Here is a 27,222-nt window from a genome sequence, read left to right as displayed (position 1 = left end):
GATTGATAACATCAGAGACAGTTTTGGTCAACAAGCCCCAGAGCCCTTCCTCCCAACTTCCCTACCCTCCACCTCCAAAACCAACTACTCCACCATTACAGAAGATCAACTCGCCACTCTACTCTCAAGATCGCATCTCACCACCTGTGCACTTGACCCGCTCCCAACCCACCTCATCCCAAACCTCACCACAATCTTCATCCCAACCCTAACCCATCTCTTCAACCTATCACTAACAAATGGTGTTTTCCCCTCAAGCTTTAAACATGCCTCCATCACACCTATCCTCAAAAAGCCCTCTCTTGACCCATCCTCTGTATCTAGCTATCGCCCTATATCACTTCTCCCCTATGCCTCAAAACTACTGGAACAACACGTCTACCTTGAACTGTCCTCCCATCTCTCTTCTTGCTCCCTCTTTGACCGCTTACAATCTGGCTTCCGGTCACACCATTCCACTGAAACTGCCCTAACTAAGGTCACCACTGACCTTTTAACCGCCAAGAGCAAGCGACACTACTCTGTTCTCCTCCTCCTCGACCTGTCGGCTGCCTTTGACACAGTGGACCATTCCCTATTATTACAGACCCTCTCATCCCTTGGCATCACAGACTTGGCCCTATCCTGGATCTCATCATACCTAACAGACCGGACATTCAGCGTCTCCCACTCATACACCACCTCCTCACCTCGCCCCCTCTCTGTCGGAGTCCCACAAGGTTCAGTCCTTGGGCCCCTGCTCTTCTCCATTTACACCTTTGGCCTGGGACAGCTCATAGAATCTCATGGCTTTCAGTATCACCTCTATGCTGATGACACACAGATCTACATCTCTGGACCAGATATCACCTCCCTACTAACCAGAATCCCTCAATGTCTGTCCACTATTTCATCCTTCTTCTCCGCTAAATTTCTGAAACTTAACATGGACAAAACAGAATTCATCATCTTTCCCCCATCTCACGTGACCCCCCCAACGAACCTATCCATTACAGTAAATGGCTGCCCACTCTCCCCAGTCCCACAAGCTCGCTGCCTCGGGGTTATCCTTGACGCTGATCTCTCCTTCAAACCACATATCCATGCCCTTTCCACTTCCTGCCGACTTCAACTCAAAAATATTGCACGAATCCGTTCATTCCTCAACCAAGAATCTGCAAAAACCCTAGTCCATGCCCTCATCATCTCTCGTCTTGACTACTGCAACCTCCTGCTCTGTGGCCTCCCCTCAAACACTCTCGCACCCCTCCAATCTATTCTAAACTCTGCTGCCCGACTAATCCACCTGTCCCCCCGCTATTCTCCGGCCTCTCCCCTCTGTCAATCCCTTCACTGGCTCCCCATTGCCCAGAGACTCCAGTACAAAACCCTAACCATGACGTACAAAGCCATCCACAACCTGTCTCCTCCTTACATCTGTGACCTCATCTCCCGGTACTTTCCTACACGCAACCTCCGATCCTCACAAGATCTCCTTCTCTACTCCCCTCTTATCTCCTCTTCCCACAATCGTATACAAGATTTCTCTCGCGTATCACCCCTACTCTGGAACCCTCTACCACAACACATCAGAGTCTCGCCCACCATCGAAACCTTCAAAAAGAATCTGAAGACCCACCTCTTCCGACAAGCCTACAACCTGCAGTAACCACCGATCAACCAACCGCTGCACGATCAGCTCTATCCTCACCTACTGTATTCTCACCCATCCCTTGTAGATTGTGAGCCCTCGCGGGCAGGGTCCTCACTCCTCCTGTACCAGTTATGACTTGTATTGTTCAAGATTATTGTACTTGTTTTTATTATGTATACCCCTCCTCACTTGTAAAGCGCCATGGAATAAATGGCGCTATAACAATAAATAATAATAATAATAATAATAAATAATAATAATTTAGATTGTGATCCCCAATGGGGACAGCGATAATATCTATAAAGTGCTGTATAAGTGAGTAAAATACATAAATACAATGGTGTGGGTGCATGGTGAAGGGAGGCTTTAGGATTATTTTAAGCAGGATTAGTCAGTTGTGTATTTATGGAATATAAGAAAGTGAGGTAGCGGCTGCACCAAACTAATGCTTATAAAAGAGGTGCACTGACATGTTAATGGGACAGTAAATATCCACAAAACTATAATTTTTAACTTAGTGTAAGAGAAGGGGATACCCTAATTTGTCCCTTGGTACACACTGACTGACACAATTTCAATGCTTTTCCTTTAAAATAGATTATTGAAAGTTATATTTTAACGGTCTTTAGTTAGGGATCAGTTGCTTTTTTGGCAAAATGAATTACAGGTGTGTGGTTCTGGCTCGATTATGGCATGCCAATGAGTTGCCATGATTGCCAGGCTGGGATTTATAAGTGATAGTTAATTTTCCTATATACTGCATTTATAGAATTATGAAATCATCCCAGGCTCAAATCCCATATGAGGGTAAAAAAATAAATTTAATATGTTAAAAAAAATGTCCCCATCCCAAAATAAAAAAAAAGAAGCATATTTGGTATTCCTGCTTCCATAAAAGTCCAATCTTAATGTTATCAAAATATCAAATTATTTAAGACATAAAGTACATTTTATAAAGGGAAAAAAATCGAAGCAACATAATTGCCATTTCTTTGGTCACCGCTCTACAATGCAATAGAAAGCGATCAAAATGTCATATGTACCCCAGTATAATGACAATCATGTAGCCAGGTCAATTTTACTGCATAATAAACACCGTAAAATGTCACTTTGCTTGAATTAATTTTCCCATTTTCCACATATAATATGATAAAATTAATGGTGTCATTTGCAACTCTAACTTGTCCCACAGGGAAAAAAAAGACCTCATACAACTTTGTCCACAGAAAAATAAAAAAAAGTTATGGCTCTTGGAAGAGGGAAAAATGAGAAAGCAAAAACAAAATCTTTAAAAAGGTAATCTGTTACCCCCTGGATGCTTTCAAGCTATTACTATGAGCATACAGGTAACAGAATGATTAAAATAGTCTTATCTGACTTATTCATAGCTGCGGCCTAGTTGTGGAGAAATAGAGTGTTAATGTTTTATGTTAATGATTTCTTCCAGGCTCTGGGGTGTGCGATGCCTTGAAGAAATCTTGGCCTCCTGTCTTCATTATAATAGCACCCCCCTCCCATGCATGCCATACTGCCCTGTGTGCAGTTGCGGCAATGTAATCCTGCGCCTGCGCCCTGCACTCACGCTGTTCTGGGCAGAGTCTTCATTGCCGGTGCCTGCGCAGAACCAGGATGAAAACACTCTAAATATAGGGGTGGCGATAGGTCATTTTGTTATGACACAAGCTACTCTATATCCACAATACATGTACTCTTCGTAAGTCCGGAGAAAGGAGCCTCATATTCCATGAGATAGGTGTCTTCTACAAGTCCATCAGCTGACAAGCCTGAAAAATCCAATGTGCTAGTAATTAATCTGACCATATTGTACAGTATAGAATCATATTCACCATTGTGAGAACTACAGTCTATACATCCTGCAATGTAAGGTGTCAGTACATTTAAGCTTTGCTAAAATCAGAAACTCAGCATTTCCCAACTGCTAACTGAAAAAATTAAAGTATTCATACCTCGAGGCATTCTGGAGATGTAGATGCAAAATTCTTCCAGTCTTCTAACGTATAATGCTTGTGAATTGCAGTAAATAATGTATGCTGAAGAAAAAAAGAGGATTGGTATATTTGTCAGAACACTTTCATGAATGTAATGCATATATGTCATCTTATAGATTTGCCGAGGATGGATATTAAAGAAAATACAGTATGTTATATGCCTAAGCATTGGACTTAATCTGTATTCTCAGCAGACTTGTCCATCATTCCACAAGACATGGGTGAATCCATGAGAAAAAAAAGAGGTCTAATATGTGTCCACTTATTCCTATGGGCTACATACAGGGGTTGGACAAAATAATGGAAACACCTGGAAACATCAACAAAAGTTAGTTTAATATGGTGTAGGTCCACCTTTTGTGGCGATTACAGCCTGAATTCTCCGAGGTATGGATTCATGCAAGGTGTGAATTTTTTCCAAAGGAATTTCAGCCCATTCTGCAGTTAAAACACCCTCCAGTTCTTTGAGCGACGATGGCGGCCGAAATCGATGTCTAACTTGAATCTCTAAAATCGACCATAAATGCTCAATAATGTTGAGGTCTGGGGATTGTGGGGGCCAGATGAGATGCTAACCTTCATTAGAATGTTCCTCGTGCCATGCTTTAACGATTCTAGCTGTATGAATTGGTGCATTATCATCCTGAAAGATGGCGTTCCCCTCCGGGAACAGTGCTTGAACCATTGGATACTCTTGGTCGCCCAAAATGCCAAAATAATCTCGGCTGTTAATTCTTCCATGAAGGGATATCATTGGCCCGGCGGATCTCCACGAAATAGCACCCCAGATCATCACAGAACCTCCACCATGTTTTACGGTTGAGAGAAGGCAGTTTGGATGGAATGCTTCTTTCGGCTGTCTCCAAACGTACACTCGGCCAGAGGTCATAAATAGGGTAAACGATGATTCGTCTGAGAATATCACATGTTTCCACTGCTTGAGGGACCAATTCTGGAGGTTTCTACACCACTCTAAACGATTGGAAACATTTGTCATTGAGAGCAGCGGTTTTCTAATTGCATCTCTTCCGTGGAATCCAGATTTGTGCAGCTTCCGATGAACGGTTTTCGTGAAAACTGGTTTCTGTAGGTGTTCATTGAGCTCAGCAGTGATTTTCAGAGCCGTTGTCTTGCGACTCTCTCTCACAATTCGCTTTAGAGTCCGATGGTCTCTCTCAGTCAACTTGGACTTTTGGCCGGACCTGTGCCTTGCTGCGTATGTTTTTCCTTCTCTTTCAAATGCAGTAATTACTTTGGAGACAGTACCTCTTGACACGCCAAGCATTTGGGCACTTTCTGTTACACTAGTGACTGCCATACGAGCACCAATAATTTGGCCTCTTTGAAAATCCGAGAGGTCTGCCATTGGTATCAGGTTCTCATCAACGTTCTTACAATTATGCAAAACAAACAGTTAATTTACATACACATACCACACAACACAAATAATCAACTACAAATCATTACCATATGTCACGGTTTGCATGTTTATCACATGTTTGAAGATTATGATGCCAAACGTTAGGTGTTTCCATTATTTTGTCCAACCCCTGTAAGTATGATCTGGGTGATCGGTATTCCGATTCATATGATATCTAGAAAAATAGCCACGTACATTGTCTGTATAAAATCTGGGGCACTTTTTGATACTGTGAGTCCATAGCAAACTATGTGGTATAGAAAATGTTCAGCACAGCCTCACAGGGGGAGGTGCATAGAGATAGGTTCCCAAACCTTAATACGTGAAATATTAACAACTAGCACACTCCGATAGATGTGATGCAAAGGGGTTTGTTTAATATACATACAGTAGTAACAAACGTTTCGGTCCGCACTGGACCTTCATCAGTGTGCTACAATAAAAAATAATGTAAATGTGCATAAACAAATAAATAAAACAGAAAATAAATAACAAAAGTATATACATCAATGGCAAAGGTCATAAAGAGATACTGGGAAGACAACCGTTTGGTACTACCAGCTACATCTATACACTCAAAAAATCATACAACAAGGTTTATAGAAATAAATAGGCACGGGAGATCGTGTGCACCGAGAGAAAACTAGAGGAACAAGAACACTTGTGGGAGGTAAAATATTCAGGGATGGGTAAGTATAATGGAGGTGTATAAGTGGAGAGATCACATACCTAGCGAGTAGCGAAAAATGGTATAAGTGGAAAAACCCCGGTAGAGATTAGTTAGTTTGCATCTAGAGTGAAAAAAATATGGTGTGACATAAAGGTTCATAGTGCCAATGTGTCCATATACGAAAAGAACAGGACCGTACCTACCAAAATTGTAGTGAGTTTAACAGGGAATGTGTATATATATATACATCCAAGCCAATGTGGGATGGCAAGTCAGTCTGGGGGAGGTGTCACCTGTTCGATAATTTGAAATCTCAGTTGAGATAGGTTATGGCCCTTAGCAATGAAGTGTGAAGGTATGGGGAGCAGAAGATTCTTGCACCGGATAGTGGACTTATGTTTCGATATTCTGGACTTGACCGGTTGGGTGGTTTCTCCCACATACATTAGGCCGCAAGGGCACTTAATCAGGTAGACAGCAAAGGTGGTGTCGCACGTGAAAAAGTTGTCAATATGGTATCTTTTACCCGTATGAGGGTGGTGGATGGAGTCACCTTTGAGTACGTTGTTGCACTGATTACAACTTAAGCAGGGAAATGTGCCTGTCTTACGATTGCTCAAACAACGTTAGGTGGAGAGTGGACGTGTGGGGCCAATGTCTGCTCGGACCAAAGTGTCTTTTCTGTTACGTGGTCATTTAAAACATGGCAGGAAAGGTTGTTGGAACTCTTTGATGGTGGAATATGCCATTTGAAGAGACAGAGGATACCCCCAACATATTCTTGACACCCAGAGTAACAACACTGTTAATAGGGACAACTCTGCTGTCCACCGTATACCATTTGTACACCAGTACCATCCTTCGGCATACAGATTACATAGAACCATCCGCCAACTTTGGCACATTCTTCAAACGGCATATCCCACCATCAAAGAGTTCCAACAACCTTTCCTGCCATGTTTTAAACGACCACGTAACATAAAAGACACTTTGGTCCGAGCAGATATTGGCCCCACACGTCCACTCTCCACCCAACATTGTTTGAGCAATCGTAAGACAGGCACATTTCCCTGCTTAAGTTGTAATCAGTGCAACAACGTACTCAAAGGTGACTCCATCCACCACCCTCATACTGGTAAAAGATGCCATATTGACAATTTTTTCACGTGCGACACCACCTTTGCTGTCTACCTGATTAAGTGCCCTTGCGGCCTATTGTATGTGGGAGAAACCACCCAACCGGTCAAGTCCAGAATATCGAAACATAAGTCCACTATCCGGTGCAAGAATCTTCTGCTCCCCATACCTTCATACTTCATTGCTAAGGGCCATAACCTATCTCAACTGAGATTTCAAATTATCGAACAGGTGACACCTCCTCGGCGAGGTGGGGACCGAATCTCTATACTTAAACGCAGAGAAGCATATTGGATTCACGAACTGAACACTCTCAGTCCAAAAGGCCTCAACAGAGATTATGATCTACAATCCTTTATCTGAAGTCTGTACATCATCTGAGGGCGTTAATGTAGTGTCAATTATCGTCCTTTGACCCGTCATTGTCCCATGGTATACCTCCGATGCCATCCCCTCACCGGTCGCATACATTATCCATTTTCTCTTTGTTGTATGACAATAAGCAGTGACTACCACACTACTGCATGCAGAAACCTGTACCTTATACCAAGTATCATCGTGCAGGCCTTTGATTCTTACATATGTATTGTTGATGTATTTTACAAACTTTCGGTGCCTTTTTGCCAAGTCAGCAACTTGAAAAATCGTGTGTTATATATCATTGCTATTACAATAATCTTTTTTGGTGCCCATTGGCCAGGTTACCAACTGTGATGTGCATATGATTGCTGTATTTTACAAGCCTGGCGCTCATCCTCTTTGTTCGCCGTACACCATATCCAATTACGGTATTATGCTTTCACTATAGTGCTGGTGATCCCTCCTCTGCCTCATTTGCCACATACCACATCCTTTTTTGCGATATTATGCAGACATTACTATGTTATTATGTACAGATACTAATGCATTCTCTCTCCCTACAGAGCCGTCCACTCTGACTTCCTCGTGTCTGCATCCTGTGACACCCTCCAGCCACGTGATCCGCACTGCTCCGTGACTCACAGCATGTCACTTTTCTATCCTGGAACGCACCACCATCTTTGACAGCTTCTGTGGAATGCACATTCACACCGCCCTATCGGTCATGTGACGCACACGTCACTTCCGTTCCACCCCTTCCGGTCCCACATGCCGGTCTCATTGTACGCACACCTCTCCCCTCTCCATATATATATGGATCATAGACACGCTATGTCCTCACTCTACTTGCGGTGGATACTGCGTAGTCCCTGTGCCTCCCTCTCTCCCACTTTTCGGGTAAGTTATCATGCGTTACCTTTTTATCCTGTCTGGCGGTCTGCACCTGTGAATGTTTTTCCCGGAGTACCTTCATGCTTTATAATTTTTCTCCCCCAGACTGACCTGCCATCCCACATTGGCTTGGATGTATATGTGCAGCGCCCCAGAGTCCTGGTCGTTGCAGTACTGTCACTCCGCCACTAAGGGGAGTGATGGTACGTCTGATGGCACTAAAGGAGTTCACCTGACCAGGTATCACAGTCACACATTACACTTCACACTCTGGCCACCAGGGGGAGCAAAGGGTTCTATGATTAGGCCACTCCTCACAATCTGGTAAAACTGTGGGTTTGATAGGAAGTTAGGGAGAAGCTGACTGGGTTTTGCCCAGGCAACATCATGTGGCAGAGGGTGTTGCGGGGAAGATTCAGGGGGGTCTCTGTCAGGGGTGGGATCCTGACAGCGGCCTAGCGAAAGGGACAGAACGTTACGGAGCCGCGCCTGCACCCGTTGCGGTGGCATCCTAAGAAAGGACACGAAGCGAGGTTTATTGTGGAGAAGTGAGAAACGAGATCACAGCACAAAGGAGAATAGAACCAGTAGGAGTCGTGCCTTAAGATCGTGGCAACATCCTACTGAGGCGCGTAGCCGGTGGCCGGAACGCCGAGGAAATATTGGGCTCCAAGCATTACTTCAAACAGCGGCAGGACAGTTAATTATAGGTTGGCTGTCTCACCTAAATCACCTAAGCAGACATAGGAGGCAATTGTGGGAGAGGGGCGACTCTAGGGTCCCGGAAGAACTCCAGGCCTACCCGTCATACGGGTGCGCCCTAGCCATATCATATGGGGGACGGAGAGAGAACGAACATCAGAACAGAAATGATAGTTGTGAGGAAGAACATCAGAAACAGACACAACTGTGAGGACTATCCCGTGGTGCTCAGCAGGGAGGTACTACAACACACAGGCGCTAGACAGAGAGGGGCCCGGTACCAAGTACCCTGCATCTGGGGGCGCTCCAACTATATATACATTCCCTGTTAAACTCACTACAATTTTGGTAGGTACGGTCCTGTTCTTTTCGTATATGGACACATTGGCACTATGAACCTTTATGTCACACCATATTTTTTCACTCTTGATACAAACTAACTAATCTCTACTGGGGTTTTTCCACTTATACCATTTTTCGCTACTCGCTAGGTATGTGATCTCTCCACTTATACACCTCCCCTATACGTACCCATCCCGGAAATTTTACCTCCCACAAGTGTTCGTGTTCCTCTAGGTTTCTCTCGGTGCACACGATCTCCCGTGCCTATTTATTTCTATAAACCTTGTTGTACGATATTTTGAGTGTATAGATGTAGCTGGTAGTACCAAATGGTTGTCTTCCCAGTATCTCTTTATGACCTTTGCCCTTGATGTATATACTTTTGTTATTTATTTTCTGTTTTATTTACGGTATTTGTTTATGCACATTTACATTATTTTTTATTGTAGCACACTGATGAAGGTCCAGTGCGGACTGAAACGTTTGTGACTACTGTATGTATATTAAACAAACCCCTTTGCATTACATCTATCGGAATGTGCTAGTTTTTAATATTTCACATAGCAAACTATGGGCACTGTACAATGGATCCATAATCTCATTTTATACAAATAAGACTTAATCTGCCATCAGGCAATGAGAAAGGTCATCGGAGTTCGGTGCTCGCACTGATGTCATTGAGTTGAATTGAGTTCATTGGCTCTGAACTCCGATGACCTTTCAGATGGCACCGCAAGCATTAGAACTTTCTCACGCTCGAGGTGATGTCAGTGAGGTGAAAGGAGTTCATTGGATATCAACTTTAGCACATGACCATGAGGCACTGAGCTGAGCAAGCACATGTAGCTCTGTGTCTCTGCTGGATGGCAGGCTGTATAGTCACATCATGCAACAATGCAGCCTGCTATCTATATGTATCAGAGCTGGATGCAATGAGGGACAATTGGATTATTATCTTCTCAGTGGACAGCTCAGGAATACGTTTGTTTATTATTTGAATTCTTTTACAGGGGACATTGGCTACAGTGGATTGGGTGTAAGGTGAGTATAAGTATTTTTGGTTAACTCAATAAAGGACTTTATTCTCGGTGTTATTTTTTTCACAATTTAACTATGGGGTTAGTAATGGGGGCGTCTTATAGACGCTCTCCATTACTAACCCCTGGGCTTGATGTCACCTGACAATACAAAGGCGACATCAAACTTAATACTATCACCCCACTTACCACCGCACCAGTGCAAGTGAGAACAGTGAGGCTAAGTGCCAGATTTGGCGTATCTAATGGTTGTGCCATTTCTGAGGTGACTGTGAGCTGGTATTTTTAGTCTGAGACTGGCCAATAGCCATTGCCCCTTCCTAGGCTATTAATATCAGCCCACAGCTGTCTCTTAGCCTTTGCTGTTATTAATTATAGGGGGGACCCTATGTCATGTTTTTTGGAGGGTCACCCCATTTTAATAACCAGTAAAGGCTAATTATACAGCTGTGAGCTGAAATTAATAGCCTGGGAAGCTCCATGTGTATTACCACCTTCCCAGGCTATAAACATCTGCCCCCAACTGTCCGCATTCCCTTTGATGGTTAATAAAATTTAGTGGGACTCCACGCCATTTTTTCAGAAAATAATCTATTTATTAATAAAATACATGTACAGTAAACTACAAACACAAAGCACTGATTATATATCTGAATCAGATATTTATATCTATCTGTCTGATCTATCTATCTGTATATCTATCTAGTTATTATATACAGTGGGTACGGAAAGTATTCAGACCCCTTTACATTTTTCACTCTTTGTTTCATTGCAGCCATTTGGTAAATTCAAAAAAGTTCATTTTTTTCTCATTAAAGTACACTCTGCACCCGATCTTGACTGAAAAAAAAAACAGAAATGTAGAAATTTTTGCAAATTTAATAAAAGAGAAAAACTGAAATGTCACATGGTCATAAGTATTCAGATCCTTTGCTTAGACATTCATATTTAAGTCACATGCTGTCCATTTCCTTGTGTTCCTCCTTGAGATGGTTCTATTCCTTCATTGGAGTCCAGCTGTGTTTAATTAAAGTGATAGGACTTGATTTGGAAACGCGGACACCTGTCTATATAAGACCACACAGCTCACAGTGCATGTCGACCAAATGAGAATCATGAGGTTAAAAGAACTGGCCAAAGAGCTCAGAGACAGAATTGTGGCAAGGCACAGATCTGGCCAAAGTTAAAAAAGAATTTCTGCAGTACTCAAGGTTCCTAAGAGCACAGTGGCCTCCATAGTCCTTAAATGGAAGAAGTTTGGGACCACCAGAAGTCTTTTTAGACCTGGCTGTCCAGCCAAACTGAGCAATCGTGGGAGAAGATCCTTGGTGAGAGAGGTAAAGAAGAACCCCAAGATCACTGTGGCTGAGCTCCAGAGATACAGTAGGTAGATGGGAGAAAGATCCATGAAGTCAACTATCACTGCAGCCCTCCACCAGTATGGCCTTTATGGCAGAGTTGCCCGACGGAAGCCACTCCTCAGTGCAAGACATATGAAAGCCCAGATAGAGTTTGCTAAAAAAAAAAGCACACGAAGGACTGCCAGACAATGAGAAATAAGATTCTCTGGTCTGATGAGATGAACATAGACCTCTGTGGTGATAATTCTAAGCGGTATGTGAGAAGAAAACCAGGCACTGCTCATCACCTGCCCAATACAATCCCAACAGTGGAACATGGTGGTGGCAGCATCATGCTATGGGGGTGTTTTTCAGCTGCAGGGACACGATGACTGGTTGCCATTGAAGGAAACATGAATGCGGCCAAGTACAGTAATATGCTGGATGAAAACCTCTTCCAGAGTGCTCTGGACCTCAGACTTGGCCGAAGATTCACCTTCCAACAAGACAATGACCCTAAGCACACAGCTACAATAACAAAGGAGTGGCTTCAGAACAACTCTGTAACCATTCTTGACTGGCCCAGCCAGAGCCCTGATCTAAACCCATTTGAGCATCTCTGGAGAGACCTGAAAATGGTTGTCCACCAATGTTCACCATCCAATCTGACGGAACTGGAGAAGATCTGCAAGGAAGAATGGCAAAGGATCCCCAAATCCAGGTGTGAAAAACTTGTTGCATCATTCCCATGAAGACTCATGGCTCTACTAGCTCAAAAGGGTGCTTCTATTCAATACTGAGTAAAGGGTCTGAATACCAATATTGGACCATTTTTTTTACGGTGATGAGTACGAACCCTTAAAAGCACCAACTGTCATTTCCTATCTTAGGAATGGGAAAAACTGTCTTCACTCAGTACAGATTTTATCCGTGAATAGAAAGTGAAAGATTAATCCAGGAGGAGAAAGAAGCAGATTTTTCTGATAATATCCATTACAAAGGTGTGTACTATTGATTTATGCATAAAAATTAAAATGATGGTTACTCTTTAATGTCTTAAAGCAACATAATGTAGTGATTTTTAATTTAAATGGATTTTAAAGAAATATTTCTGGATGGAATCTCACCTTGCCCAAAGCTTTTGCCATTTGGAATGTACCCACAGTGTCCATATTGGCCGCAATAATCGGGATTCCAGTATAGGTTTGTTTGGAGTTGCGGAATGTAAATGTGCGCACCAGATCTACCTGTAAAACACAACCACAAATGCATGAATCTTCAGAGTTTTATGTTCAGTCTCATTATTCTTTCACTAAATGGTTTATATGAGATTACCTGACTACTTACTGTACTTATCAAAAACTATGCCCCCTATGTCCATAGCCAGAGGCTGTTGTTACAGCTCAGCTCAATTCAAGCAAATAAGTCAGAGCTGCAATACCACAAAGAGGCTAAGGACAAGGAGGCGCTGTTTCTGATTTACAGTCGACGAGATGTAGCAACAATGATGTGCACTATTTGATAATCATGTTAAAATTATGATGTGAAAGAAACATATTCAGCACGCAGAACTGAGAATTATGTAGCTAATATAAGTAACAGCATGGGTGCTGCGGAGTATAAGTCTCAGCTTTGTAGGGAACACGGAGTTACCATATCTACATGCACAAGCTGGCTATACACATTCTATTACGCATCACAGAACCCATGAATACATTGCTGATTTCACTCACAGCCAGCGAAAGCTAGAAATAAACTAGATTATGCTGCAAGCTGTACATGCTAGATTAACAATTAATTAAAAATGAATCTCTGAAAGGAGGGCAGCTCCAGGCAAATATCAGTGATGCCATAATGCCAGTCTGAACCGAGTGTCAGCTTGGCCGCTCTTACCGGACAATCACATAGATGTCATTCGACAAGTTAACTTTGAAGATTAATTTATACAAGTCTTAAAGGGAATCTGTCACTCCCTCGTACACTTTTAAGCTATCACTATGGGCATACAGGTAATAGAATGGTAAAAATAGTCTCACCTGTATGCCCATACAGGTGTAGGAAAGATATATATCTTGGTACCGTGTTAGCCAGTGGATAGAAAAATATTTAGAATTGAGAGTCCTCAGTGGTTGATACCTTTTAATGACTAACTGAGAAGATGGTAACAAATTGCAAGCTTTCACACTCCTTATCTATGAACTGTCCCAATATTTATGGACATAACTGTTTATCGCTCACTTAATGGTAATTCTGCTTCACGTCACCTGTCTTATCTATGGCATGTATCTGTGCTGTGTTGTGCATAAATATGTGATTCTTCAGAATTTGTATTAGTCTATGCCTGATGAAGAGACCTGTGTAGTCTCGAAAGCTTGCAATTTGTTACCATCTTTTGAGTTAGCCATTAAAAGGTATAAACCACTGAGGACTCTCAATTCCATACAGGTGTAGTTGTTGAGAAATTGAGCTTTAATCCTTTATGTTAATGATTTTTTTTAAGGCTCCGAGGTGTGCGGTGCCTGGAAGAAATCCTTTCCTCCTCTTCATTACAATAGCACCCCCCTCCCATCAGTGTCATGCTGACATATGAAGTGCAGTTACAGTGCTGTAATCCTGCACCTGCGCCCCGCACTAGCGCTATTATCCGAACCTTAACCACCCTTTTGTGGGCACTGTCTTCATCCATCTTCAGCGCAGGCGCCGGCGAGTCTCTGCGCACTTGCAGTGATGCGCCGTTTTAAGAACAGTGAAATCATTTCACGAAGTGCCACATTTGTAACTTCTCAAGAATCATGTATTAATGCATGTTCGGTTTCATTCACACGTCCATTTTTTTTCTCGTATGTAAAAAAGGGGACTGATTTTCCTTAGTGTGCAGGAACAGATTATCATCCTTGTTTTGGTTCAAGTGTAAGGTTTTCCCATCAGTAATTCCTTAGTTTTTCTCATATACAAAAAGTTGCGTTCACGTGCGGTCGACGGGCGTATCAAAACGACGCATCCGCATACATCCACATACATCCGCATGTCCTGCGTACCCAACGTTAAACATAGGTACAGAAGACGCATGATTCTAGAAGTAGGACCTAAGCGGAATAAGTGTGGAAGTCGGCAGAGCTTCAGGGAGGAAGTAAGCAGCTGTCCGCAAAGCCCCGTACGCAAGTGTGAATGTAGCCTTAGAAAGTACCTCCCTTGTACCCTGATTTTTTACACTACCATGACATTCTCTCAAGCAGCTTTCATCAGGTAGTCACCAGGAATAGTCTTCCAAAAGACTTGCCAGAGGTGCCAAGCAATTGTTGGCTGCTTTTCCTTCGCACTGCAGTTCAACTGATCCCACACCATCTCAATTGGTTTGAGGTAATTGTGGGGACCATGTCATCTGAAACAGCACTCCATTCCTCTTCCTCTTGCTCACAAAGCCTGTACATAGCCTGGATGTATGTTTTAAGTCACTGTAACATTACTACACACATTATGGTCCCACTAAGTGCAAACCAGATCCAGATGGGATGACATGTTATTGCAGAATGCTGTGGTAGTCATGCTGGGTAAGTGTGCCTTGAATTTGAAATAAATTACCAACAATATCACCATCAAAGCACTCTCACATGACAACTCTCTCTTCATGCTCCACAGTGGGCACCTCACATATAAAAACCATCCCTTCACCTTTTCTCACAAAGACATGGCAATTGACAAGAAAAATCTAAAACTTTGACTCATCAGACCACAGCACAGATTCCCACTGATCTAATGATCAGTCATTCTGCTGCTTGATCCAGACAAGCCTCATCTTCTTGTTTGTGTCTGTCAGGAGTGTCGTCTTTGCAGCAATTCGAGAATAAAGGTCTGCTTCTTGCAGTCTCCTCTGGACAGTTGATGTTGAGATGTGTCTGCTACTAAATGTCTGCACATCATATATGAGAGCTATTGTTTTGAAGTGCTGTCAATTTGCAGTTAATATGACTGGTACCTTTGATGAACTTATCCTCTGCGGCAGAAGTAATTCTTGGTCTTCCTGTTCCCATGAAAGCCAGTTTCATCATAGTGATTTATGGTTTTTATTATTCCACTTCAGGATACCTTCAAGATGCTAGTATAGTATTTGCTGGATTGACTGACTTACATGTCATAAAGCAATGATGGACTGTCATCCATCTTTAATTAGGTGAGTGATCCTTGCCATATTCTGTATTAGAACAGTTGTGGAATAGAGCTCAGCACTGTATGGAACAAAACTGCCTCTGCAAAACACACTGTTACGGAAAGCCCAGGGAAGTTAAGGCTGGTTACCCGGGACCCTGTGATATCCCTCAGACTAGGGGAAACCCTGTCTGTCCCTCTCCCAGAATTTACACTAATGGTGTGCTTATCTGGGCCACCAGGCCGGGCCCTGACTCCTGTTTCAACCCTAAGCTGAAACCACCAACCGCCACCCAGTGAAGTGATATCACACCAACCCCCACAGAAAGCACAGACAGGGTAAACTGAAAACCCACCACGCCGCAGACACACAGGAAAACACTATAATGTGCTCAGGGCAAAGCAAATACAAATATAGGAAGGAGAAATATAACAAAGGTTAATACACCACCAGATACGATATATCTCCTACAAAACCACCACTCCAGACCGGAATCACTAGGCACGAGGCACAAGCTATAATCGGCGATGCCCAAAGTCCAGCACAACTTTTTAAAGGCCGTGGGCGTGACCCAGACTCCAACCCGAGTACCAGCTAGATTAACCTCGGACAACCTGAATAAAGTCTTGCCGGCGCCACTGAACGTATAGTGGACGTATGTGGAATTACCGCTGCCTGTCGGATGCCCTAGTGTGAATAGCGTCTGACATGACAGTACCCCACCTTCTACGAGGGACCCCAGGGCCCTCACGACTTATAGGACCCGGCTTGTCCGGATGGCGGCTGTGAAACATACTGACCAGCCGGTCAGCATGAATGTCTGAGGCTGGAACCCAAGACCTCTCCTCTGGCCCATAACCACGCCAGTGTACCAGCTACTGTAATGTGCGGCGCACTACTCGAGAGTCAACAACCTTGGAGACTTCAAACTCCAAATTGCCACCCACCAAGACTGGAGGTGGCATCGGCGCCGCATCCACTGAACCCACCACCTTTTTTAATAAAGATCTGTGGAACACGTTGTGTACCTTATATACCGAAGGGAGCTCCAATTGATAGGCTACCGTGTTAATGATGGCAGCAACCCTAAATGGACCAATAAACCTTGGACTCAATTTCATGGATGGTATTTTGAGTTTTATATTTTTTTGGACAACCACACCCAGTCACCCACACTCAGGTCCGGACCTGGCACACGTCTACTGTCAGCCACTCGTTTGTACCTTGCCCCCACACTCAGCAAGCGCTGTTTCACTCTCCTCCACACTGATGACAGTTGAGCTCCTAGCTGGTCCTCCTCTGGTACTCCAGCAGAGCCCCCCTGACGTCGAGTACAAAATTGAAGATGATGCCCGTAAACAAAAAAGAACGGGGACTCCCCAGAGGATTCCTGGCGGTGATTATTTATGGCAAACTCAGCCAAAGGAAGGAACGTCAACCACTCCTCCTGGTTGTCAGAGACAAAGCAGTGTAAGTACTGCTCCAAATTCTGGTTCATACGCTCGGTCTGACCATTTGACTGAGGATGAAACGCCGACGAATGCGACAACTTGATCCCCAGCTGTGAGCAAAAAGCTTTCCAAAACTTTGCCACAAACTGAGAACCCCTATCAGACACAATGTCAGACGGGACTCTGTGAAGTCTGACCACCTCCTGCACAAATACCTGAGCCAGAGTCTTCGCGTTAGGCAATGAAGGCAAAGACACAAAGTGCAACATCTTCGAGAACCGATCAACAACCACCAGGATGACCGTGTTCCCGGCTGAGGAGGGCAAATCTGTGATAAAACCCATGGAGATCTCCGTCAATGGCCTACTGGGTACCCCAAGAGGAAGTAGTGTGCGAGCAGGACGGGAGCGGGACATCTTAGCCCTAGCGCACGTGGTGCATGCTGATACATACGAGACCACGTCCTGTCGGATTTTGGGCCACCAAAACCGACGCGACACCAACTCCAAGGTACCCCTAACCCCTGGGTGGCCAGCCAGAACAGCATCATGATGCTCACCCAACACCTTTAAGCGAAGATGGAGCAGTACAAACGATTTGTTAATGGGAAGCTCTGATGGAACCTCCTCCTGAGCTTCGGCAATCTCAGCCTCAACCTCGGTCGTGAGAGCCGAGACCACAACACCCTTTTGGAGGATGGGTACCGGATCTTCCCGAGGTTCTCCCCACAGAAAACACCTGGACAAAGCGTCCGCCTTAGTGTTCATAGACCCAGGTCGGTAAGTAACAAAAAAGTTGAATCGCGTGAAAAACAAAGCCCAGCGAGCCTGCCTGGGGGACAGACGCTTGGCTGACTCCAAATAAAGCAGATTTTTATGGTCGGTGATAACTGTAACCTGGTGGACCAACCCCTCTAAGAAGTGTCTCCATTCCTCAAAAGCCAACTTGATAGCCAATAACTCCCTGTTATCGTAGTTACCGATATCGTAGTTACGTTCGGCGGACGACAGCTTCTTGGAGAAGTAGGCGCAAGGACGCAACTCGCCCAAAGATGAGCCTTGTGACAGCACCGCCCCCACTCCAACCTCAGACGCATCGACTTCCACGGTAAATGGTTTTGATACGTCCGGTTGCACCAGAATGGGGGCCGAAGCAAAACTATTCTTCAGGAACTCGAATGCGCATACAGCAGCCTCAGACCAGGCGGAGAAATTGGTACCTTTTTTCATCATGTCAGTAAGCGGTTTAGCAATGATAGAAAATTTTTTAATAAACTTTCTATAATAGTTAGAAAACCCAAGGAACCGCTGGAGCGCTTTTAGGTTATCAGGGCGTTCCCACCGCAACACCGCTTGCACCTTAGCGGCGTCCATTTTAAACCCCGAAGCGGACACAATATAACCCAAGAAAGGCAACTCCTGAACAGCAAATACACATTTCTCAAGTTTTGCATAGAGCTTATTCTCTCTGAGTAGCTGTAACACCTGCCTAACATGTTCTAAATGAGCATCACGATCGCATGAATAAATGAGAATGTCATCTAGGTACACAATAAAGAATTTCCCCAGGACATGAGAGAACACATCATTTATGAAATGTTGAAACACAGCAGGCGCGTTTGTCGACCCAAATGGCATCACCAGACTTTCAAAATGACCCTCTGGAGTATTAAAAGCCGTCTTCCACTCATCCCCTTGACGGACTCTTATGAGGTTGTACGCTCCTCTGAGATCAAGCTTTGAGAACTACTTAGCACCAGCCACCTAGTTGAACAAATCAGGTATCAGTGGAATAGGGTATAGATCACGAACCGCAATCTGGTTTAACTCCCTGAAATCCAGACACGGACGTAATCCGCCATCTTTCTTCTTAATGAAGAAGAATCCCGCTGCCACAGGGGATGTCGAAGGCCTGATGTGCCCTTTGCTCAGACTCTCAGCAATGTAGTCTTATAAGGCTCGCCTCTCAGAACCAGAAATGTTAAACATCCTCGCTTTAGGCAATTTGGCGCCTGGTTTTAACCTTATAGTACAGTCATAGGGTCGATGTGGTGGCAATTCTGAGCAACCCTTCTCAGAGAACACATCTGCGAAATCCAGTAGTGACTCAGGAATACAAGGAGTCACAGCGGACACACATGTGGCCAGGCAATTCTCCTGGCAGAATCCGCTCCACTGAATTATATCCTGGGTTTTCCAGTCAATCACCGGGTTGTGTATAGACAACCATGGAAAACCCAGAACCATTTGTGCAGGAAGATTACTGAGCACCCTACATGTAACCTGCTCAAAATGTAGGACCCCAATGTGGAGTTTAACCTCAGCCACAAACTCAGTGATCTCCCCCTGAGGGAGAGGAGCGGCATTGATGGTGACCACCCGGATAGGATGAGGCAGTTTTTCGATCCTGAAACCGGCTGTGCGCGCAAACTCCTCATCAATGAGATTAGTGGCGGAACCACTATCCACAAAAACAGTGATTGGCAGCTCTCTGCCGGCGATGATAACTTTAGCAGGAAGCATACACTGAGAGACCACTATGGAGGATATACTTAAGCTCAGATTGGCCTCCTCCACACCCTCTGAGCTTAGTAGTTTTCCACCGTTGCGCTTTTCTTAGACAGCAGAGGACAAGCTGTCCTGCGATTTGCATAGGCTCTGTGGGCTCACCTGCAGCAACCTCACATGCACCTACGCCCTCCCCCATAGACGGCGTCTCTTGCGCCCCCTGATGTAAACGGCGATCAATGCGGACAACAAGAGTCATAGCAGACTCTAGAGAAGCAGGAGTCTCATACATCAGGAGGGCTGGTTTAACCCTTCCCGAAACCCCATGAACAAACTGACTCCGCAGCGCGGGGTCATTCCATTGTGTGTCCACCGCCCAGCGGCGAAATTCAGTACAGTAATCCTCCGCCATACGCTCCCCCTGGCGGAGAAAGCGTAATTTAGATTCTGCTAGAGCCATTCTGTCAGGATCATCATATATGAGCCCAAGAGCAGAAAAAAAACTCTCCACTGAGTTAAATGCAGCTGAATCAGATGGTAAAGAAAAAGCCCATGCTTGGGGGTCCCCGTTCAATAAAGACAACACCAGGCCCACACGCTGAGCCTCATTACCGGAGGAGATCGGGCGCATACGAAAGTATAATTTGCAAGTTTCACGAAAAATAACAAATTTACTGCATTCCCCAGCAAACTTTTCAGGTAAAGGGATCTTTGGCTCTGCAACCCTACCTGCAGTTTCAGCTTGCACGTTAGATACTACTAGGCCCTGTTGCTGAACCGCCCCCTTCAACTCAGTGACCTGTAAGGAGAGCGCCTCCATCTGACGGGTAATGGAAGTCATGGGATCCATAGAATACAAAAATATGGGCCGATTATCATGTTACGAAAAGCCCAGGGAAGTTCAGGCTGGTTATGCGGGACCCTGTGATATCCCTCAGACTAGGAAACCCTGTCTGTCCCTCTCCCAGAATTTACACTAATGGTGTGCTTGTCTGGGCCACCAGGCCTGGCCCTGACTCCTGTCTCAACCCTAAGCTGAAACCACCAACCGCCACCCAGTGAAGTGATATCACACCAACCCCCACAGAAAGCACAGACAGGGTAAACTAAAAACGCACCACGCCGCAGACACACAGGAAAACACTATAATGTGCTCAGGGCAAAGCAAATACAAATATAGGAAGGAGAAATATAACAAAGGTTAATACACCACCAGATACGATATATCTCCTACAAAACCACCACTCCAGACCGGAATCACTAGGCACGAGGCACAAGCTATAATCGGTGACGCCAAAAGTCCAGCACGACTATTTAAAGGCCGTGGGCGTGACCCAGACTCCAAACCGAGTACCAGCTAGATTAACCCCGGACAACCTGAATAAAGTCTTGCTGGCGCCACTGAACATATAGTGGACGTATGTGGAATTACCGCTGCCTGTCGGACGCCCTAGTGTGAATAGCGTCCGACATGACACACACATAATGGTTGCAAACATTTTCTGAAAGAGTGCTGAGGTAAGAAGAGGCTTCTCACACTGCTGCTTAGACTGTCTTTCTGATCTAATATTGCAGATTCCAGGGGAGCAGAGGTAAGATAATGCTGCTCACTCTGCTGTTCACCCTGTCTATCTGAATAATACTGGAGATACCAATGGTGTTGAGGTAAGAAGAAGAAGCTGCTCATTCTGCTGTCCACCCTATCTATCTGATCTAATACTAGAGATACCAGAGGTGTTTAGGTAAGAAGAAGCTGCTCATTCTGCTGTCCACCCTATCTATCTGATCTAATACTAGAGATACCAGAGGTGTTTAGGTAAGAAGAAGCTGCTCATTCTGCTGTCCACCCTATCTATCGGATCTAATACTAGAGATACCAGAGGTGTTTAGGTAAGAAGAAGCTGCTCATTCTGCTGTTCACCCTAGCTATCTGAACTAATACTGGAGATACCAGGGGTGCCTAAATAAGAAGAGGCTGCTCACACTGCTGTCCGCCCTGTCTATTTGAATGCTGAGTGGCTTTTATGAACTGGAGGTAGCATGATAGTATGTGATACAGGTTATATCTGAGTCACAGCAGTAGAGCTTCCTACTAAACATGCTCATGGGCACATGTCCTATTAACTTTTTGGGACAGGTTTATGTTAGTATAATGAGAAGGTGGCCATTTTTATTCTATGATTACCTCCTTATGCAAAATGATTCAGATTTGCTAATTAAAAGAATGTAAGATTTTTGTCATAATAACATTTAATATAATTTTCGTGAGTTATTTCTTTTTTATGCCAGGCTTGTTTTTACTTTGTTTCTGGACAACCTCTTTAAAGGGAACCTTTCACCAGGTTTGGCCGATATGAGTTACGGCCACTGCCTTTCAGGGCTTAGCTAAAGCAATCTATAATGCTGTATATAAGCCCCCGATCCGCCCTGCAAGAGAAGAAAAATAACTTTTATTATACTCACTTGCATGGCGGTCCGGTGCAAGCAATTGGTGTCGCAGGTCCTGGACAGGCACCTCCCATCTTCTTGCGATGCCGACCTCCTGCTTGCTTCACAGGCTCCCCGGCATTACACTCCTGTGCAGGCGTACTTATCTGCTTTGTTGAGAGCAGAACAAATTCCTGCAGTGTGCAGGCGCTGGGCCTCTCTGACCTTTCCCGGCGCGCACTGCAGTGCTTAGCTCTGCCCTTGACAGGGCAGATAAGTACGCCTGCACCAGAGTGCAATTCCGGGGAGCCTGTGTGGATGACGCAGGAGCAGGAGGGCAGCATCACAAGAAGATGGGAGACGCCGGACCAGGACCTGTGACACCCATCGGACCAGACCACCCCACAGGTGAGTATAATAAAAGTTATTTTTCTTCTCTTACAGGTTGGATCAGGGACTTATCTACAGCATTACAGAATGCTGTAGATAAGCCCTGAAAGCGGTGGCCGTAACTCATATCGGCCAAACCTGGTGACAGTTTAACGTGGCCTGCTCTTGTTGACCTCAGACAAGCTGAAACTGCTAGGTTAAGGCAGGTTAAGTTAGAGAGGACCTCCTTAATTGGGGCATCTACAGTTTTGCCATTGATGGTTGAAAGGGGGGTCATCTGTGGCCTGCATAGGCTGTGCGAAAGGCCTGCTGTAAGGAACACATTTGTAATTGGTGCAGGTTTCTGCACTTTGAAAACCTAAGTTCTTGTTCTCAAGAGCACTTGGAGTAAATAATGATTCACATAAAAACTTTATGAGCCGCATTAGGTCTACTTGGCAAATTTTTAATCTGAGCTTAATGCGCTGCATTGCTTTAAAGGTGGAAGGGGCAGCTCCAGACAATGAATGGCCAATGGTTTGAGTGGATACCTTTTTTGCAGTACACAAAATTATATCCTGTTGGAAACATGTTTATACGTTTTCACAGTATACATTGAAAAATATCTTCCTCAACTGTGAGGTCTAATTAAGATGTGCGTGTGGAATAGAGATGAATTTGTGTGCAACTTTAAAAAAAAAAAAAACTTTTGACATTTTCTTCTGCATTTTGATAATAAAAAGAGTGTAAAAGAAGGTGCAATCCTCAGTGCACATAACATTGTAGGTTATAGATAATTTAGTGATTAAAAATGTACAGTATAATTGGTGGAGAAAGATTGAAGTTGATGGACCCAAGTATTTTTTCAACCTATGTACGGTAACTATGTAATGATAGAAAAATTTAAAAGTCAGGTAACAGAGTTACCAAATTATTAGTAAAACTGACATTCTGTAAGGGATGGAAGACTGAGGATGGGGCATAAGGGGCTGCAAACATTATCCATAGTGTAACGCTTACTTGAAAATACAAAACAAGTTTGAAAAACACTAAAGAAGATAAAAGGCCATGGGTGCAAGTTTCTCCAAAGAGAAAAACGTAGACCAAACAAATGATCCTATGTGGATTTTAATTTTTATTCCTAAAAACATGATTCCTGCTATTGGGATCATATTGTCTTACATGAAACAACTTTGTTTCTAAAAAAAGCTGCAATCTGTTTGAAGATGGTTGAGTGATACTTTCAGCTGATAGCACTTGACTACCTAACAGCAAACACTAGTCAGTATTTTTTATTGTGTTTTTTTTTTTTTTTAAAGATGTTTAGATCGAGGCCTTAACTAATGCTGCTGACAAAGGCTTTTTTTTTTCCAGGGGAAATTTTACACGAAAGATTTCTTTGTCTGATAATTGCATACTACATACTTAGCGACAAATAGAAAATAACACCAATCATGCAATAAATGAAGCAAAAGGAAAATACAAGTGAATCCCTGCTAAGAGAATATCATAACGACATTGTGCAGATATAGGCAGGAGATCCGTAGGACCATCCCTCTATGAGACTTGCAGTAAGCAGATGCAGCTGCGATGCAGTGATGCTCAGAGCGGCCGTCCTGGATATGTGAACCACCATAAAATGACTGTCTGTTTTTGTAAGAACATGACGCGGATCTTGAAGATGTGTTACCTTAAATTACCTAAGGTTTATTTGAGTAAAGCAACTAGGATTTGACATAGCAATTTCCCAGAAAGCCTCTATGTTAGGAGGAGACACCCCCAGCCTGGAGTGAATAGAGCACATGCCTGATAAAATCTGCTGCAGCAAGAATGCCTTGAAGGTGACTTCCTATTCTCCCAAGAAAAATACGCTGAATTTATATACTGCGAATATCACAGGCTCGCTACTGTGCAGGAATATTTTATTACATTGAAATTACAATATATAATGTAAGAACTGATTGCAATGTAATTTGATGTACAATGATGCGTGGCAGCATTGTGTACAATGTGAATTATATATATATATATATATACATATATATATATATATATATATATATATATATATATACTTCAAGGGGCTGCTTGATATACGCCTCCTAAATGTAGCATTGCATGGGTTAATAGATTGCAAAATATATGAAGCAGTCATGTCAATCAGGTAGGACAGCTAACAGGACAGTGGCATCCCTGCACAGAAAGTGTTACAAGGGGCTGTGGGGTCTACATAAATGAGTTTCCCCCAACAGGCCAGACTTGTTGGTGACTAATCACATCCTTATAATAATAAATGTACGTCTGGGTCAGGGTTTCCAACAAGCAAGCATTGGACTTTGAGGAATATTTTATGTAGTCACAAAGAAATGTTTGCATGGTATTAGTCCGTCTTATATTGTTGCACTGCGTAAGAAGCCAGTATGGCATGCCAGGCTAACACACACTGCCGATGGTCATTGTCATTAGTGTTTATTCTTCTGCAGGCTCAGCCTGACTAATCTACTTCCAACCAGAACTATGAGTTGTTCTTTCCTCTGCCAAGGTGAAATACTGAAGGTGAAAGCAAGGCTGAAGCCCAACAAGATACAAATCCCGAGCTCCCCACTCCCCCGCTGTGAAGTCTAAATTCCTCATTAGCAAAGAAAAAAAGTGGAAATTTCCATTCTAAGAGAAGTTGAGTTTATGCCTACAACTGCAGTAATTTATCCTTCTTGGTTCAACTGCGGATTTTGTGAATATGACAAACAGCACTATTAATGTAAATCCACTTTGGACCTCGAAAGATCAATAAGCCTTGGTTGTTATGCTATTGTACAATATATATGTTAAAAAGTCATGAAGGTGGCACTAAAGTTCAAGTCTTCCCCTCTGAAGAGGCAATTTGCAAATAAGTAATGGCGCTAATAGTAACACGGATAAATATTATTTATAGTATTTTCTTTGAGGAGGAAAGGACTCACCTCTGATCTGCTTTTGAGGCTGCTCCTCTTTGGCCTGACCAGGACATCTTTAAAGTCCAGCTTGAGGTCTGCGTCCACTCTGGGCATCCTTATAACTGACTAAGATCCTTTAATGCTGTAATGCAGTGGTGAGCAGCAGATATTCCTCCTCTGTGCTCCAGAGAGTGTATTCCAGATCAGGAACAACCCTGAAACAAGCAAAGCCTGTATGATCTTCAGCAAGAGTATTTATAGTGCGGAAAAGGCCAATAGTGAATGGACAAGTCCCATATCTTTATTAGGCAAGTGCTGTTTTTAGAAAGAGATCAGCAACGGAACTGGAGTCTTCCCTCTGGCTCCTGTTCTGCTGGCTGACAGGACGAGAATGTGTGTGTAATAAGAGTCTACGCTCTCCATAGCAGTGCTGCGCAACCACACCAAAGCTCTGCATAGGGACAACAATCAATGAGGCTTTTTTTCCTGCAAACAGAACTGGAGGAACAAGCCGGCAGGGATTATTTCATGACTAAGCACAACGAATGAATGTATGAATGAGACCCAAATCATGCTCTATTGTGTACAAAAGAATCACTGCTGCACTTGTCACTGAGTGAATACCATGATAACGAAGAGTAGTTTAAGTTATATCATACAGTTAAAGGGGATTGTCAGGTGATTTTTGTGAGGTATCCTAATAGTATCCTGAAATAGTTACATAGATTGAAAAAGACCTAGGTCCATCAAGTTCAACCTTTCTCTACTTACTGTACATTTTGTTCCAAAATTATCTATAACCCAAAATGTTATGTGTACTGAGGAAATCATCCAGCCCTTTTTTAAAAGATGTTACACTCCCTGACAGAAGTGATGTCGCTTATCCATGTTATGTAAATAAAAGCTTATAACCTGACATTAAATTCATCCATTGGTTGTATAAATTATTCTTTTGAAAGCTCAAACCCTCCGAAATGTGGTTTAGGTTAAGAAAATAAATTGGCATCAATGAAGAAATATTGATCAGTTTATGGACACAGAATGGTCAGATTTTGGCAAGACAAAAGTTTTGTCGCCCACAGAAAGTAATGTGATATTCAAATAAATAATAAACATAAAATACAAATATATGTTGCATAACATTGGTGAATGAAGTTGTGGTGCTATTAGAGTCATATTTAATATTTTGTGTGACTTTAATGAGCTTGAAGGACTGCATCCATGTGGTTCAACAATGGTTCATACAATTTATTAATGGAGTCATCAGAAATAGCAAAGAATGCAGTCTTACATGCCTCCCAGAGTTCATCTAGATTCTTTGGTTTTGTCTTCCAAGCTTCATCTTTCATCCTACCCCAAAAATGCTCAATGATGTTTATGTCTGGTGACTGGGCTGGCCAGTCCTTGAGCACCTTGATCTTTTTTGCCTGGAGGAACTTTGTTGTAGTGATGGATGTATGAGATGGAGCACTATTCTGTTGCAGAATTTGACCCCTTTTATGATTTGGAATATAAGAGGTAGCTAATACTTCTTGATATTTTAGGCTATTGATGTTGCCTTCCACCTTGCAAATGTTTCGCACACCCCCATACTGAATGTAACCCCAGACCATGATCTTTCCACCACCAAATGTAACTGTTTTCTGGGTGTATTTTGGATCCATACGGGCTCCAGTAGGTCTCCTGCAGTATTTGCAGTGGCTGTGGTGTAATTCTACTGAAGATTCATCAGAGAAATCCACCTTCTGCCACTTTTCCCATGTACATCTGTTTAGCAGGCTGTGGGACTTTGCAAATGACACACGGTTTTTTATTTGCCTTTTGTTTAGTGCTAGCTTCTGAACACT

At 43.5% G+C, this 27,222-nt stretch overlaps 1 protein-coding gene across 1 annotated transcript in view; it reads right to left on the bottom strand.

Annotated features, from left to right (window-relative positions):
* GMPR (guanosine monophosphate reductase) overlaps positions 1-25,772 on the bottom strand; it is a 150,580-nt gene extending 124,808 nt beyond the window's left edge. The window contains exons 1-3 of the mRNA XM_077269929.1: positions 25,403-25,772; positions 12,669-12,788; positions 3,601-3,684 (exon numbers count right to left, since the gene is read on the bottom strand). Coding sequence (XP_077126044.1) covers positions 3,601-3,684; positions 12,669-12,788; positions 25,403-25,489 — 291 coding nt within the window. The 5' untranslated portion in view covers positions 25,490-25,772. The remainder of the gene's footprint in view (positions 1-3,600; positions 3,685-12,668; positions 12,789-25,402) is intronic.
* Between the last annotated feature and the right edge of the window lie 1,450 nt (positions 25,773-27,222).

The sequence above is a fragment of the Ranitomeya variabilis genome, chromosome 6 (assembly GCF_051348905.1).
Source record: "Ranitomeya variabilis isolate aRanVar5 chromosome 6, aRanVar5.hap1, whole genome shotgun sequence".
Lineage (NCBI taxonomy): Eukaryota > Metazoa > Chordata > Amphibia > Anura > Dendrobatidae > Ranitomeya > Ranitomeya variabilis.
Note: the sequence above shows the minus strand (reverse complement) of the source record. Positions and strands in the feature narration are given on the sequence as shown.